This window comes from Oreochromis aureus, linkage group 12 (assembly GCF_013358895.1).
Source record: "Oreochromis aureus strain Israel breed Guangdong linkage group 12, ZZ_aureus, whole genome shotgun sequence".
NCBI classification, from domain to species: domain Eukaryota; kingdom Metazoa; phylum Chordata; class Actinopteri; order Cichliformes; family Cichlidae; genus Oreochromis; species Oreochromis aureus.
The window spans coordinates 18,382,595-18,400,128 of record NC_052953.1 but is presented as its reverse complement, the minus strand read 5'-3'; the positions used below and the strand labels follow the sequence as shown (position 1 = coordinate 18,400,128).

Sequence of the window (17,534 nt, the reverse complement as noted above, 5' to 3'; positions counted from 1 at the left end):
AGTGTTAATTCTTCAACTAAAAACCTGCAATCTTGTATTTTGGATGGATTTTTTTTTTTTTTTTTTTTTGACTGAGAGGAGTCGTATGCTGTCTCTAGTTAAGTGTATGTTATATACACTGTATAATATCTTCATTTAGGATTTGCAATTCAACCAATGCCTCTGGGGATATATGGGGAAAAGGATAAGAAAAAAAGCCATTTTTGCTTTTGCTTTAATGTGAAAATAAAATTATTAGGGTCCACCATAGGTCTATACCACTGTAGTTTAAGTCCTGGTTTTGGAAAAGAAAATGTTCCCTCTAGGCAGTGTTTTGCATTTTTTGGTGCACACGATGAGTTTGGACAATGGATACAATGCAGTGAGCAAAGAGGATTTTAGTAAGCTACCCTGTGATGAAATATACCCAAAAGCCAGTACATTCACCTGGATTACTCCTGAAAAAACAAACATTCCTAAAAATTGTGTTTTTTGTGTTCATTTGTGTTCACGTTTGTCCAGTTATAGAGCAAACAGTGAACATGCTTTTATTTTTGTAAGTTTCCGGTTACTGCCGTCTGTTTCTCACGTGACCTCGTCCTCGCCTGGTTACGGGAAAGCGTCGCTCCCTGGTCGCTACGGAGGGAGGGATGGGTGTTTTGTAGTTAAAAAGACACTTTTGTGCACTTTCCCACGCAGTTAGGACAGCGGTCTGTCATGGCAGTGTGTGGGAAACGGTTCGCTTTTGTTAAAATAACAACTTTTCCAAGCTTTAACGCGTGCGCGTCTATGTTTTACTGCCACTAATGCATTGATCTTTCTTAGAATGACAGATAAAGATTAGTTAGCATGCTAGCAAGCTTGCTCCCCAGCCTCTGCATCACCCAGCGACGACACCTGCCAATGACAGGTAAGAAACCCTGCTTCTGTGCACTACAAGTGTGCACGAGTCATCATCCATTTTTCAGCTTTATTAACTACGGTTAAAATCCACCGAGTACCGTTGCATAATGATCGCCAGCAAAGTTCTTAGCAGGTGTTTTCCAGTGACTAATACCTTGTGACAGTAATGATGCCGCTGTAATAGGATTTGAGCCCTCTCCTTCCTGTCGCTTGTTTGTGGAGTGGAGTACATCGGGATAACGAGGGTGGGGCGTAGCTGTGCGTGTGTGAGAAAGTACTGTTTGTATTCTGTTTGCTGAATGATTTCCACCGAAATGTCACACAAGGCTTCTAACCCACTGAAAATAGACCAAGTAATTAGTTGTTGTTGTTCTTTTAGCTGCAAGAGAAGCACAGAAAGTTTGTGCCTAATGTAGCTATTGCATTGAGCACTGCTCTGAGATAGACGATCACTAAGTGAACTGGGTTGCAGTGAAGTCCGAGTAGTTGTCCCTCATCATTACTACCACAACATGTGCGTTTAGTTGTTATGAAGCGTGATTTTTCAGTTTGATGGCATTTCTTTCTGTGTGTCAGTGTGACTGCAGGTTCCTAGGCAGACATGGGCAAACTACAGAGCAAGTTCCGCAAGAGGTCTGAGCTCTACAGGTGAGACTTGTGCTAGGCCTTCTCTCTTTCTCTCTCTCTCTCTCTCTCTGTGTATATATGTATATATATGTGTGTTTGTGTTTATGTGTGCGTGTGTGTGTATTATATATATTATTATATATTAAAGTTTTTGCAATTTTATGTGTGTGTGTATTTTTATGTGTGTGTGTGTGTGTGTGTGTGTGTGTGTGTGTGTGTGTGTGTGTGTGTGTGTGTGTGTGTAGGGCATCTCAGGCAGAGAAGACAGATAATACCTTTGACAGTCAGGTGGTGCAGTATGAGCCTGCACATCATGGGTCCATTAACACAGTGACCACTCTCAGTCCAGACCTGTGTGTTTCTGGCGGGAGTGACCAGGTAAAGCCAAAATTTGAACTGTTGTACTGATTATTAAGTCTCTTTAAATATTCTAAATGTTCAAGCCACGAATTGAACTTTATCATGGTTTTAAGTGATTTTAAATCATAGAGCTCACTGAGTAAAATGCCTAATTCAAAAAAGACTCACAATATTGGATCTAAGGTATGATACAGGTTATATTAGAAACCCATGAATTAAGGGTATAGATTTTGTGAAAACTACACTTAAACATGGTGTGATTAGCATCTCCACCTCTGTAGGCTGTGGTGGTGTACGACTGGAAACAAGGCCGGATGTGTCAGTCTTTCCAGGGCCACAACCGAGAGGTTACCAAGGTAACATCAATACTGTGTGCGCACAAACAGATAAAGGAATGACGCCTTAAACGTGTGACACGTTTCACGTTCCCCAGTCTCCTCTTATCTCCTCTGAATTCTGCCCTCTACTAGGTGATTTGTTATCCAGGTAGTACATGGATCTTCAGTGCCTCACGGGACAAGACTGTACTGATGTGGGACCTCAACCAGGGAGATGAACCTATTCAGGAATTCTGTGGGCATGAGTTGGTGGTCAATGGACTAGCTATCAGTCCTGGTACATACACACAGGCACTCACACACAATGAATCTCCTCAGACGTGAGTAAATGTTTTAAGTGTTGTCTTAAAGGTTATATTGCTTAAGGTAAATGTACCAGTGTCTGATTTCTAGTATGTTAAAGTGCATGATAAAACACAATTAGTAAGTGTATTCTGTCATATCGTTGTACAGATAGCTTCTTATTTATCCTCAAGCATTTTTTTTGCAGTTGCAGACAATCAATTCAAGAAAAACAGAGGTACCTCAGAAGACATTTCACAAGCACGAAATAAAAAGCAGAATTGGTGTAATTAAAACAAAAACAAAGGCACCCCCCCCCCCCCCCAAAAATAAAATAAAATAAAAATAAAAATAAAAAACTAATTAGCTCTAGTTTTTGTTTCCAGTTCAGTTTAATTATAGGTAACTTGCAGAATGAATTAGCTCATTTCAGTTTAGTTTTTTTGTTTGAAAATGTTTAGTTTTGGATACATTATTATTATTATTATTGTTATTATTATTATTATTATTAGTATTATTAGTATTGTTTTTGGTCTTTTCTGTTGTTCACTTTTTGAACACTTTTACTATAAATGTATAAGCAAAAATAAGCACATTTCATCTGTAAAGTTCTGGTCAAACTTACAGTCATGGGCATCAATGTCATGGTAAGTTTGGGCTTTTAATGATCTGTTAATGAACTGTTTTTCCAGGGTCGAGTGATTGTACAACATACGTCTTTAATAACTTTAAAAAAGAATTGGGTGCAATTTGAATTTGGAGATACCCAAATTGTGTTCCAGAACATCCTAACCAAATTCCTCTCATCTTAGGCTGAAAGTCTGGGTCTCCTTCTTGACGATGGCAAAGTTGTAATACATCTTAATAACTTATGTATAATTGTTTGAACTGATGATCCTGGAACCTGCTGTTATTTGGGAATGGCTCAGTAAGCTTCTGGAATGGCCCTCACGAACTTAACCCTATTGAAAATTTATGGACTATGCTTAAAAGCTGAGTCTGTGCCAGGAAATCAACCAGTTTCAAAGAACTTTACCATTTCTGCCGACACGAGTGGTCAAATATCCAGCCAGAAGCTTGTTGATGGCTGCCAAAAGTGTCTGGTGAAAGTGCAGCTTGCCAAGGGACATTTAACTAAATGTTAGTGGGGGTGTATGCGTATCTTTGACGCTGTGTGCATTAGAGAAAATCCAAAATAAGTTCAAACTTGTGCACCCAATGCTTGTTTTATAAAAATCATTAAACATGTATGCTGTACAATGATTCAACCTGGAATAATTAAAAGACCAAAATAACCATGACAGTCATTTCCATGTAAACTTTTGACCACAGCTTTAATGTGTGTGTTGTGTGAAATGTGACTTCTTAGCAAACCAAATCATACTGAAAGATGAAATATCCCTGAAGTGAACCCATATTCATATTGCAGCTATAATAATTGAAGTAATTTTTCTGCGTGTCCTGTGGTATGATAAATGGCTATTCTCAACTTGACTGAATAATTTGCTTTAATTAGTAGGAAAGTTAGCACTACCTGGAATGTCGGATTTTCTCATTTTATTGGAAGTAAGAGTTGCTATTTTCACTTCTGGGTGCACACTAACATCTATTTCAGGTTAACGATCTGCACCGAATATAAGTGTTTCTTTTATGGTCGGTAGATGGAAGAAAGCTGTGCACTGGCTCTCGTGACAACTGGATGTGCCTGTGGGATATAGAATCTGCAAAATGTGAACAGAGACACAACATATCTAGAAACCTGGTAAGAGTAATAGTATTATATTTTTATGTGTTCACATCTACGTACTAAGCATACTGGGCTGCTTTAGATAAACACCTGAGCATATGAGAGAAATAATTAGATCACCAAGCTACTTAATCAGACTTTTAGATCCTTTGTCCGCAGGGTGTAGATTTTTCCACTTTCCTGTGTCTCTTTCCAGGTGACTCATGTATGCTGGGTTCCAGCCAGCTCCTCTATTGTCCAGACCTCTGAGGATAAGACTGTAAGGTACAGAAGGATTCTCTTTTGCTGTATTATTGTTGAAATTCAGTGGAAATTAATTTTGTGTGAACTAAAATATGATGATTTGTTTAAATTTCGAATGAGTGCAGATTTTTTATGTGTAATTAATAGCAGGAGTGGGATGTTTCTCATTCGGTAACACTGAAAAAGAGAAACTTGATGTCAATCTATAGCTTTTATTGTTGAATTATGTGGCACAAAAATAGATTCAGTTATGCCTTCCCTATTTTTCTCTGCTAAATCAGTATCATGTCTGACTGTTCAATCAGTCAAAGGTGAGTTCAAGTCCCATTTGATGGTAAAATTTGGATTGGGAAATTAAACCGTTCACCTAGTTTTTACTTTGTAGCACTTTTCCTGTCCATGACCTGACCCCATCTCTAAATTATTGCTGAAATTCAAAAATACCTCTTGTCTTTGGGAGCTAACACGCTTTCTGCCTTTAAAATGCCGTAGAAGAAAAAAGATAATATTGTGAGTACACCAAGACAGCAAATCAGACAGTAACACAAACCTTAATATGAACTTATGCAACCCTTATTATCCTGTTATTTAATGCTGAAGGACTTACTGCTGTTGTCCACATAAAGTCAGCCAAAACATAGCTGCAGCAGCCAATTAGAGCACCAGAGACAGTATTAAGCCTTGGCATTGAACCTAAACTCACACAAAGCAATACTGCTTGTTTTTTTGTTGTTGTTTTTTTTATTTTAGTAAGGCTATAAATGTGAGTCATATATAATGTATAATCAAGGGATTTAGAAATTTTTTTAAACCAAAGCCAACATTTTTGGAGTTCAGTTGCTTTTACTGTTCAAGATCCTGGGAGAGTAAAGTGATTACAGATCCTAACACTTAGATAACACGTCCATGACCCCTTGATCATGTTGAACCCTAAGCATTTGATGCAATTAAGACATTTAGAGACTTAGGATGTTTTCTGGGGATAATCAGCATGTGTTGCAGTTTATTTGGAAAATTCACCCTGAAAAGTAGAGGACCCTAAGGGCATGCACACTCTAGTGTAAGCACAGTATTTTCTTACACGTGTGTTAAATGTCCTTCTTTAGTAATGGTTTGCTTATGTATACAGGGTGTGGGACAGCCGTGTATGGCAGGTGACCAATACTTTTCCAGCTAAGCAATACATCCAGACCCACTGTGATGTCTCTCCAAATGGAAACTACTTGGTGTCCAGTAGCAATGGCTTTGGAGGACAGGGGTGTGAAGCCACGGTAAGACCTCTGGAGATATGTGTTGTTGTCTGTAGAGCTCTAAATGCACAGATATTTGGTAGATTGAGGCTGTCATTAGGTTATTTATTGTCTGGGTTGTATTAAGTTGGTGTGAAATACACACTAATTGGAATGAACAATTTTTTTTTTGCTCTGCCAGTTTAAAATTATGAACTGATGCAGCACAGTTTGTTTTGTGTGTTTGTCTTTGACTGATTTTCTTGTGGGCTTGACTTCCAACTTCAAATTTAATATAGAGATTTAGAGTGAGTATAATACAAAGTAATATAGGTTGAGGTTTTGCCCTCATGAAAAATGGATCAGATTATTTTTTTCGCAGTATCTCAAACGCTGATTTTGCCGATGCTTTTGAAACATAAAACACTGAGATTTATGATGGGTGGACTTGTGTCTGTGGGTTACTAGCTCTGGGACCTGCGTCAGCCTGGCTGCAAAGTTGTGGAGTACAGAGGCCACCTCCAAACCACAGCCTGCTGTGTGTTTCTCCCCATGCATCCTGGTGGCACAGCTCGAGTGGCAACATCCTCCCATGACAGCTCTGTCAAAATCTGGGATCAACATACAGCAGGTAACACGTCTACTCATTGATGAAACCATTTCAACACAAAATAAATATTGCAAAACCACTCTGCCTTTTTTATCTCTGTGCTGGCTTTGCTGCAACCTTATCTCTCCTGTCCTCTGTTTAGTTTGTTTAGGGACGCTGTCTCTGGAAGGTGCCGGTCCACTGGTTTCGTTGGCACCGAGTGATTCCAGCAATCTGTTGTGTGCCAGCTTTAACAATGGCCTTCATCATATCCAGGTGGACCAGGGACCACAGCAGGCTCAGGGTTCTGGTGCAGGTGGTGCAGGGGGTCTGGACGTTAAAGTTGTGGCACGTTTCTGACACCCAAGGAGTGTCAGGTGTGAATTATAATGTGAACGGCCAGAGACTCAGCGAGAATGCATCGCTGGCTATGGAAATCAAGTCATTTTATTTTATTTATTTATTTTTTACAGACTTTATTTCTATAAACATTTTTGATTTATTAGACTGCCATGCAGTTAAAGGAGGCGACAATAATGACGTATGGAAGATGCAACTTTTGTCCAATAGTGGCCCACCATGGATATCCATCATAGATACTCTTCATGGGGACTAAAAACAGGAAATCATACCTACAGTCATGATGGAGGGCAGGATTTACCTGTTTTTTTTATATATAAACTGCCACTTTATTTAGAAATATGTACCATGAGGGTAAACAGCCATTCCAATAGGTGAGTTTATTGTAGTTTACATTGAGTGGTTCAAGTTCTTGCACAGTTAACTAAATTGCCAAAAATGAGAGCCTCTCGCTGTTGTATTGTTGGTCTAGACTCTGTATACATTGACTTACTTTGTCTGGCTGATGTTGTCTAGTTAGCCCAAACTAATATTTACAAAATTTTATGAACTGCTATAGTTTGGTGCAGATGTTGTTTTGCTTTTGTTGGTGAGCTGATTGCAGTTTGGGCACCGTTTTCTACCACTGACAGTTCTGGCACTAGGTGGTGCTAATTAATCTTAACAACTCAAATCCTGTGGTGGTTTTGGACTAGTGGCTTATTTTTGACAAATTGAACTGCCCAGATTATGAAGGATCAGATTGAGTGGATGTCTCATAATTAACAGTACAAGAACTTAAGCACTCAATTAAACACAAACTAATGCATGGTGAAAAGAGGAGGGATGTTTGCTGCTGTTTGGTCAGTTTTTATACATCGTGAGCCATGAAGGAGAATTTGAAGCCCACAATAAGCAATCGTTTTTTGTTTCCTGATGTTTCTTTTTTTTCTTTGGTTTTTTTTTGTTTATCAGCAAATGTGATGTCAGCAAAAGAGCATGTTTGTATGCTGATAATATTTATTAGTTTGTATTTTAACATCAACCTGTTGGGGTTAAAAGATCAGGTCAGTACAACACCAAACTGTAACACATCTGGTTGCCATGTAAACGTAAATGGACAAATTTTTTTTTTTTAAAAGATAGAGATTCTCATATTTTTATGAAAAGCAGCTGATAGTTGAATGTTTTTGTAGTGTTAACTTTTAAAAGTACTATGCAAAATACCAGAGTAATTCCACTTTTTTAATAAAACATTGACTCAGTAAACACGGAAAATACGAAATATTGCAAAACTAAAGTTGAAATGCTGTGCAGGCTGTCCACATAAAACTTTCCAGAAGTTACTTTAGATCTTATTTAATCAAGGCTGATGAAGAATTTAAGTGTTGCAGATGCTGAAGTACTTTGTCATAATTAGCAAGTCAGACACGCTGCAGTTTAGTAACACTTTTCATAAATAACTGAACTTGTTTTGAAGATATGAAACAAACTATTATTGTATTTACAATGTAGGTTTAAACAGTTTAAATACAACAGCATTTACCTTTTTTGTTTTACAGATCTAGATGGCCATCTGTTACAAAGACAATTGTTGCTTAAGCATCCAATTTAATCAAACAAAAAGATTTTGGTCAGGGATGAGGACCACAGTGACTAACTTATAGTTTATGTGCTGTGAGATGAGTTCAGATACAACATATGGATGCTCATCTGTGGAATACACTCAAAGTCACTTTATTAGGTGCATTTGTTCAACTGTGCCAGTTGGGCTGGTCTGAGTGTTTCAAAAACTGTTGATCTGCTGGGATTTTCCCACACAGCCATCTCTATGGCTATCTAAAAACTGAAAATATCCAGCAAGTAGCAGCTCTCTGGGTGAAAATGCCTTGCTGATGTCAGAGGAGAACAGAGAGAACGATCTGAGCTGATAGGAAAGCAACAGTAACTCAAATAACCATTTGTTACAACCGGGATTTACAGAAGAGCATCTCTGAACGCGCAACCTGTCAAACCTTGAAATAGATGGGCTAGAGCAAAGACCACACCAGGTGCCGCTGCTGTCAGCTAAGAACAGGAACCAGAATCTACAGTTCACACGAGCTCACCAAAAGTAGATAATAGAAGATCAGAATAATGTTGCTTGGTCTGATGAGTCTTGATTTCTGCATAGTATTCAAATTTTAGTCACAAAATTTGGTGTAAACAACATGTAAGCATGGATCCATCTTGCCTTGTATCCTCTTATGGTGGTATAATGGTGTCTATATTTTCTTGACGTGCTTTAGGTTCCTCAGTCCCAACTGAGCGTCGTTTAAATACCACAGCCTACCTGAGTATTGTAGCTGACGATGTCCTGCACCATGTCACAAAGCTCAAATAAATCACAACTGCTTTCTTGAACATGACATGGTACCCAAACAGCCTTCACAATCACAAAATCTCAATCTAATAGAGCACCTTTGGGATGTGGTGAAACAGGAGATGTCGTGGATGTGCAGCTGCTATCATGTTAATATGGAGCAAAATCTCTAAGGAAAGTTTCCAGCACTTCACTGAATCCATGTCATGTGGTGTTAGGGCCTTTCTGAAGTCAAAAGTGACCCAGTACCAGCATAGCATATATAATAAAGTGTCAGGGGAGTGCATGTTGGTGTAGTCCTTACTGAAAATGGGCTCGTTCCAGATAGATGATAGGTAGCAACTAAAGATTGCAAGGAAACTAATAAGTTTCAGTGATGGATTGTTCCAAGTATGATGAATTGTTCTGTCAAAGGGTGCTAAAGAGTCCCCACAGCAGTTATTCTATCTACCCTTGGGGAAGAACACCAGTGGTAGAGAAGGTGAGATTTAGTTTTGTTTGGATATTTGTCAAGCCGCCAGATGATTCAGTTCATTCTGTGTGTTTGATGCCGTATGATAAAGCAATAAAAGCATGTCATGTCATAGTGGTAAAGCTTTATTGCTCTTTGTGTCTGCTGACTTTTTGTCTAGGTCACAGCCTTAGATTTTATACACCACCTTGCGTAGGACTGCTTTAGATTCATCCAGGTTAATAACACGGTTATATTAAACTATTTGTAGTAATACCATGAATGTGAGACATGCAAATCTACAAAACACTCCTGTTGGTAAAGTTTACACAGGAAATCTGCCAAGTGCAACTTCATTTTTCTCTCATCAGGCACTGGCAATTTTCTGAAGGTTATTTGCTCAGGGTACCACAAAAGCCTGTTTTGAGATCACCGTTTTCCCAGCTGTTTCCAATCTTTAGTTCACTGTTTCAGTAATGCTCTTTCCATTTGTGATGGCCATACCGGAACTATGGGTTGTTTCTGAGCACTTTCTTATAATAAGAGTGTATTGAGTGTAAATAGGTGCATATACAGCTTTTTACAGTATTTCGTATTTTTGCTGGGATAACTGGTGCCAAAAGTGATCATTTAATTCCCAATCTGGCTGAATGGGAGCACCTATTCCCAAACAATCACGACCTTTTAGCAACCAAATAAAACCTTTTAGCACCACCTAGTGCTAGAAATATAATTGAAAGAGCACTTCCAGTAATTACTAGCAATACTACAATATTTTATCAGGTGAAGAATTGCAAACCAAATAGCCATTTACTTTTATCGTGTATTATGAAAAAACTGAGCATGAAGCATGTTTTTCTCTCTCACAAACAAACTTTAGATCTTAAAATTATTAATGAATCATAAAGTGGAAGACATTCAGTCATAATCTGGTGTTTATTTAAATCTGGACCTCATTTTCACTCTGGCACAAAAAGAACCGCATCCCCACTGACAAGTTTTCATAAACACAAACATCCAAACAGAAAGTAATATCAGGCAGAATAGTTTGGCTCTTCAAACATCAACTGAGTACAAAAATACTCATTAAAAACAAAGAAAGAAAGAAAAAGGCCTAAAAACATTAAGTGGTGAAATGAAAAAGAAAAAAAAGCCATCTGCATCTACTCTAAAATCAGCAGTTACAAATAATTCCCTTGAAGTAAAAACAAAAGAAAATACATTGGCACGGCACAATATAAAAGCAGGCTATGTGGAAAACAGAGAAATACACAAGATACAGTACATTAAAAAGAAAGTACAACATGTCATTCGGATGATGTTGTTAACATGGAATAAAAAGAATTTGAATGCAGCATATATTCTATGCTGAGAAGGATCTACTGGCATCTACATGGTAAATGAAGAGACATACAGCTGCCAGCAACTGAAAACATTAACAAGTGCTTCCATGATATCTAAAAGGAATGGTAACACCTCCCTCTTGGAGCTGGTTTGTGAGTGTTTTCAAGATGTTAGACAACAGTGTAAGAACTTCTGGGTACTTTAAAGAGAAACTGTTTCAAGTTGTATTTGTTTTTAAACAGTTTTCAGTGTCTAGAATATAAAGTCTGACAAATAGCCACCAAAACTCTGAATTCTCTCTAAACCAACCGCATGGCCTTTTCCGGATTCAATATAATACCATCATATACTAAAACCCATCAACATACATCAGTATCACACACTATAATATACCTTTATTTACCTCACATGCTGCCAGTAGTTAAAGGTCACTGGCCAGACTGTTCATTTACAGCTCATAAAATGATAATTTTGTTTTAAGTACTTTAAAATTTGACTCCATGTCAGCAACACAGTGATAATGGAATGACGGGAGAGAGTCTGTCCAGCTCAGTATTGTAATGATAGCAAACAGCATACACAATTTAATCATCAGTGCAGAAGAACAACACTTATAACACAATTCCAAAAGTAATTAACTTCTGGCTATTTCAACCCCATCACACATACTTAAGGGCTCTCTGCCTAGGCAGTCAATAACATGAATATACTGTAATGCAATGCAACATTATAGGCATAAAAGATAAGCATGCAGGAAAATCTCAGGTTACACGGGATATATGGGTGACCTGGGCTGGCTGATGGCACTCTGTGCAAAATAAGGAGACACTAAGAGTTTATATAGTTATTGAAGTTTGCCATCATTAGGCTTAATTCTGAGATGAATTTTAATGACAACCTAAACTCCATGGGAATTATCAGACAGTGCTGGGAAATAGCTAACAAGTTCATTTTTCTATACTTGGCATAAAATTACACAAGATGAGATTTTCATGGTATAACAACCTACAAAGAAATCATGGTTTCAAGGTACACAGTTATTAGTGTATCGGTTTGAAGGAAAAAAAAAAAAAAAAAGGACCCTTAAAAGTACAGTAACATACTTCAAAATAAAAGTAGTTGGTGGGTGGAGCTTTTCTCCCAATAGTATATAAGCAAATACAAATTGTATGATAAAGTCCACTATACAGGATGTTTAAAAAAAAAAGAACCATCCAATTCTAACGGCTATATTCTTTAAAGATATACATACAGGAGACAGCAGTAAATTTTAAAATGCATGGCTGAGTTTAAAGTTTTACATAGAAAACCTACAATGTTCACAAGTGCTCAACGTGTCCCCCTCTGGACTCACGGCATACGATAGTCAAACTCATCAACACACTTTTGCGAAAATGCAACTGGAGCCACTGCTGTTGGCAGTTGTACCAGCAACCGCGTAAAACTCATGAATCCCCTCTCTCTATCAGTACGTTTTGATTGTTACCGGTGAACACCGACGGAATTAAAGCACTTTTAAATCAGATGATTCTCTTTGATACACCCTGTATACTGTGAAGCCAGAAGGCCACTGCAACCCTGACCTGTTGATACAACACCTTTCATTTTCAATGCATGTCATAGCACCCACACTATTGAGAGAAACAAAATGACAGCCCACTACATATACTGGTAGTTGTTAATCAAAATGATTAACACAATCATGATGTTTGATGTATGAACTTATCCAACCATCAGCACCACCGCCACCTCCAAAAAAAGATCTGCACAGCATTAGGGTCATTTGTTATAACAAAACTGTGATTATGGAGTTCAGATTTAATAACTTTAATTTAGAGTAAAGGATGTTGGGACATTATTAATGAAGACATGCTATAAACATAGACAAGCAGTGCAGGGGACATTCTCTTACACCAATCCATGGTAACAAATGAGATGATGAGAGAAAACCACCTTCAGAAATATACAATTAAAAGAAAAAGAATATATCAAACAAATTAGTGAGAGCCATGGTGATGCAGACTAACAATGTATCCAAAGCATTGCTTGCTAACACAACATTTTAGTGCATGAATCAGGCAGGCTGGTTTTAAACTACCATTAAAATACTCATAGGAGAAACATCACTTTCACATTAGTTTCAAAAGCAAGATTAAGTAATAGCCAATACAATTTTTCCCAGCAGTATTAAAGGCACTAAAACCTTTTTAATCTGCAAGTTCAGGTCAGATCCTATTACAATTGATTAAAAATTCTTACCATAACAAATGCGTCTGTGTTGAGACAATTTACATACTTAAACTTTAGGACGATTAGCTACAGTTCAGATCACCAAAATAGCTCCATGCTGGCATTTAAATAATGAATAAAAGGCTAGATTTAAACTCCAGCAGTTCAACACAAAATACTGCAAGATGCTGGAAAAAACATGAGAAGTCACATCTGAATTGTGAAGAGACCAATACATGATTTTAGCATACTTGATATCTCATTTGAGTTCAACATGTGTTGGGTGAGTCCCTGAGATATTGCTGCCTGTCTGGTGTTGACTTTTTATACAGTGCTTTTCCATTTCACAAGGTTGCTCCTCACACATGCACACAAACACACACACATATTCAAGTCGGTCACTGAACTGCATCTACACACATATTCAAGAAAAAGAGGTCCTGATGTCAAGCTTTTGTCACTATGAGGTGGTGATTCAATGGAACAAACTAGATCTACATTTCAACACTTTGGATGGAAAAATTGAATAAATAAATCTTGCTATGGACAACTTTCCAACATCTGGAATATACACATTAGAAACAACAATACCCCCCGGTACCACACACCCTACCCCCTCCTATAGCAGTAGCTTCAAAAAAAAGGGGAAAACTGTTTTTGTGGACAACAACTGAGACTTAACCCCACGTCATTTACAAGGATCAAATTAAGTAAATATATGTAAAATATGCTTATTAATCAAGCACAAGCATTGACAGTGCCTAAGCAAACCTTAAAAATTTAAAATAGAGGAGTTTCGTAAAAGTAGCTGAGGTGTAGAAGTAGGCTAGCATTTAGAAAACCTCGGACATCTCCCGGCAACTTCCTCAGAGATGTAAAAAAACCTTCCAAAACGTTGAAAAAAAAAAAAAGTTGTTTGGTTTTGTGCAAGCTCCAATTCAACAGTTTCTCTTGTTACCCAAATCAATTCAAGCCATTAAAATACTGTTTTCATTTGTACTTTTGTCCCCAACTGACAATAGAGTTGTAAATACCCAGTAGTTTTGTTGCTGTAGATGTGTGTAGGAGACAGTATTCTCTTATCAAATACATCCGTTTTTCCCCTGGACCCACCCCCCAAACTCATCTTTGCTTCAACCTAAAGTGTGCCTACTGGTCCCCGGTGCGTTCAATGGTGTCTATTACACGACTCAGCCTGATATTGAGCAGCCTGATCTGAGTGTCCAGGTGGTCGATTTTCTCTTCCAGTGAACCCGCCCCACCGCCACGGCGCCAGTATGCTCCCACAGGGCCTGTCATGAAGTACACAGCCATGATGAAGCACAGCGGGAGCACTGCGCGCTCAGGGTCACCCTCAAACTTCTGCAGGATGTAGAGGCAAGACAGGGCGAAGAGGGTGACGCGGGCTAGCCAGAAGAAGCGTCCAAACACAGCATGCAGCAAGTAAAAGAAACCCCCCAGGAACATAGACAGGAACCAGTAGGCCAAGAGCACAGCGGCGACTAGGAGCAGGGCACGTGCTGGGGAGTTGGTGAGAGATGTGGGGCTGAAGTAGTGGCTGAGGTTTGAGGCTACATGTGTACAGGTAGAGAGGGAGAGACACAAAAGGATGTAAAATTGTTAACTGGTTCCAAAAGCATGTACAATTTCAGATGTGAACTAGGAATGAATGAATTTTAAACATACATTGTTGTTGAAAAGTATTCATCATTTCTTTTTTAAAATATCTGTCACGCTCACACGTTTCATCAGCGACTTTGTTTCTTATCTGTTATTAAGTTTCATTAGATCATTGCAGGATACGTTGTTTTTCTGAGATCCTTTAGCAAATTTCATTTTGCCAGACAGTTTCTATTTAAGTGATTTCTTCATTCAACACATCTGGCAGAATTTAAGCACAATTGCTTTTATACACATGGCCAGGTGGGTTTGGATAGCTTTTTTTCCTCTTAATAAATACAATGAAATAATTTCCAAAACTGTATTTTTTAGTTACTCTGGTTAATATTAATATTGTCAAATACTGAATTTAGTTTGATGACCTGAAACATGTAGGTGTGGCAAGTATGCAGTAAACTAAGACATCTGGAAGAGGACAAATGTTTTTTCAAGGGACTGTAAGACGTGGAAGTTTTCAAATTTTACCTGTTTTCATCATTCAGGCATTTCTAACTGATATGTTCTAAGCAAACATTTATAGACTTACAGTCAATGCCCATCACATCCAGCAGATCCGACCAGATCTTCCAGATGGTGTCCAGGAAAGAGTCCACTCCATGGACAAACCTCTCCGTTGCTTTGGAGAAAAACTATGAGAAAATGTATAAATAAACAACTAATAGCAAAAGCAGGGTAAAAAAAAAAAGAAAAAAAAAAGTCTATGACAGTGCACCAATGTGTCCTATGAATTATGGCAGTATGTTGGTCAGATTGCAATGTGCATTCCCAGCTATTGAATAAATCAGTGCTTTGGTAGCTTCTCAGTCTTTAACCTACATTATGTATAGTGCTGTCCTCATAGGGACCAGTAAGCAAAGCACTGCATTAAAACCAGGAAGGGCAGTTATGGGGGTGTTACAACTTTTCATCTGGCAGTGACCCAACACCATGGTCTCTGTAGCTATAAATTAAACCCCCGTTTACCAACTCTCCAGGCAACCGACTATTTTTCACTCTCAAACGGGCAGGTAGCTAATGTGTTGATATAACAGTGGCCATACAGGATTATCATTACAGCAGCAGGTGCTTTTATTACACCGCGAAAGCAGTGTTTTCATAAGAACCCTTTGGCTGCCCGTTTTAGCAGCTCTATTTCACAGCACACATAAACATTGGTGGAAAAGGCACAGGTGCAATCAAGCATTTACAGCTGTATTTAAGAAGTAACAAAAACTGATGCAAGTATCAAAGACTGTGGTTTAACTATACAAGTGCAAAACGCATCCATACATCACTGTCTTATCCCATAACTTTAATCAGGCACTCATTATTTACATGTTTATCAGGTAAGTAGATGCACACTAAGACATGAAGCTCTATTTTACGCTGTTAAGTCTACAGGAAAAACTACTAAGCTCAACATATGTCACTTAATTACGCTTTGGCGGCTAAATGCAGGAAATAAGACCACGTTTCAAAATGCAGGAAATGCTGCAGGGCTAGTGAGATCACATGAGTAGGCCCCGGTATTTCCTTAATAAGAGAAGCTTTCTAATACATAAAGAAACATCGTTTATGTTGTGAATCAATGAAGCTCTACTTAATTTTTACTTTAGATTTACTCATTCGTGGCTTGATTTGGCTTCACACATAAAACACTGAAATAAGATTGCAAGAATACGAAGCTCATGTTTGTCTTTACTACGATGCCATACCCTGGCTTTTTCTACCGACTTAAACAAAAAAGGGGGGCGATAAAGGCTTCTTTTTTTTTCAAAATGGCATCCGTGAAATTATTAACCAGGCCTTTTCCTGTTCGCCATGCTTTGACCATAAACCGCCTTTTAATGGCAGCTACTATAGGGCTCATGAACAAAGCCAGCCACCGTCTTAGCATGATATGGGCCTAACTGACCTTGTATAACCCTCTAATGTTGTCCTCTCCGAAGACGCTGCTCAGAGTCTGATAGATGCCGTTAGCTGCCCGTCGGAAGCTGTTCTGGTTGCTGGTCCTGCTCCTGCCCGCTTCGGCTTTGCCCAGCAAAGACGCGGAAAGCACCAAGAAAAACACAAAAAACCTGATTCTTTTCATGGCCCCAAGTGCCGAGGGTGTCGAAAGTAAATGTGTATCAAAATTTTTCACTTAAACGAGGAATAAAACGGGTAATTAGCTGCCGAAAGCGACACCTTGCCGGGCGATGACCGACGCTGGCCGTGATGGTGGAAATAACTTGTGACGCTTTCAGGGACGCTTTGTAAAATTCTCGATCCTCGCCTTTACCGACTTGCCATTTGGGAGACTTTAGTAAAATATTACGTGCAGAGTAGATTCATACATTTAATGCTCTTTAATACGGCTTTATTTTCTCAGATAGGGAACAAATATATGCACTAGAGTCAACTCAAAGAATAAAGAAATCATTTGTAGTCGGAATTAGTGCTTTGCTAGATTTATTTGCAAATAATTGCATTAAATCTACTTTCTATATATCTAAATATACAACAAATACTATATAAAAACACTTTACCTACCCAGTGGTATATTACTGAATGCATTTTAATTCCTTTTAGATTCTTACTGCTGGGTTTTATGTTTTCCGTTTTCATGAAAGGTAGCACCTGCCTTCACGAATTTAAAACAGGTTAGACTCGTCTGAGGCTTTCTGCTGCCCTCTGGTGGATATATTCTCCATCTCCATCGTACCCCTTATTTCTATAAGCCCCTCCCCAAAGTAAATGTATTGTGTGTAACCATTATTATACTGAACCCAAACTGTTAAAATGACTGCTAAATAGAAGCCCATCTTTGTTACCTGTTTAGCTGTAATCAGTTCTATACGAGGTACATCTCTG

At 38.4% G+C, this 17,534-nt stretch overlaps 2 protein-coding genes across 2 annotated transcripts; one reads left to right on the top strand and one right to left on the bottom strand.

The window, feature by feature from the left end:
* Positions 1-587: 587 nt before the first annotated feature.
* On the top strand, positions 588-7,905 carry wdr31 (WD repeat domain 31). The gene is made up of 10 exons (XM_031729096.2): positions 588-889; positions 1,459-1,530; positions 1,755-1,887; positions 2,151-2,225; positions 2,340-2,484; positions 4,151-4,251; positions 4,433-4,500; positions 5,609-5,750; positions 6,177-6,339; positions 6,461-7,905. Exons 2-10 carry the CDS (start codon positions 1,484-1,486, stop codon positions 6,655-6,657), a joined length of 1,071 nt encoding a protein of 356 aa, XP_031584956.1. The 5' UTR covers positions 588-889; positions 1,459-1,483; the 3' UTR covers positions 6,658-7,905.
* Positions 7,906-10,366: 2,461 nt separating this feature from the next.
* Positions 10,367-16,928, bottom strand: LOC116311876 (bri3 binding protein). The gene is made up of 3 exons (XM_031729097.2): positions 16,597-16,928; positions 15,229-15,331; positions 10,367-14,593 (listed from the first exon to the last, which is right to left on the bottom strand). Exons 1-3 carry the CDS (start codon positions 16,771-16,773, stop codon positions 14,172-14,174), a joined length of 702 nt encoding a protein of 233 aa, XP_031584957.1. The 5' UTR covers positions 16,774-16,928; the 3' UTR covers positions 10,367-14,171.
* Positions 16,929-17,534: the final 606 nt, after the last annotated feature.

What these genes read in the sequence shown, in the direction of transcription:
- wdr31 (XM_031729096.2), top strand. Translation starts at nt 1,484, where the DNA reads ATGGGCAAACTACAGAGCAAGTTCCGCAAGAGGTCTGAGCTCTACAG. An exon ending in AAGAGGTCTGAGCTCTACAG is followed by an intron (nt 1,531 to 1,754) that starts GTGAGACTTGTG and finishes GTGTGTGTGTAG; the next exon opens with GGCATCTCAGGCAGAGAAGA. An exon ending in GACAGGGGTGTGAAGCCACG is followed by an intron (nt 5,751 to 6,176) that starts GTAAGACCTCTG and finishes GTGGGTTACTAG; the next exon opens with CTCTGGGACCTGCGTCAGCC.
- LOC116311876 (XM_031729097.2), bottom strand. Translation starts at nt 16,773, where the DNA reads ATGAAAAGAATCAGGTTTTTTGTGTTTTTCTTGGTGCTTTCCGCGTCT. An exon ending in ACATTAGAGGGTTATACAAG is followed by an intron (nt 15,332 to 16,596) that starts GTCAGTTAGGCC and finishes ATTTTCTCATAG; the next exon opens with TTTTTCTCCAAAGCAACGGA. An exon ending in GGATGTGATGGGCATTGACT is followed by an intron (nt 14,594 to 15,228) that starts GTAAGTCTATAA and finishes GTACACATGTAG; the next exon opens with CCTCAAACCTCAGCCACTAC.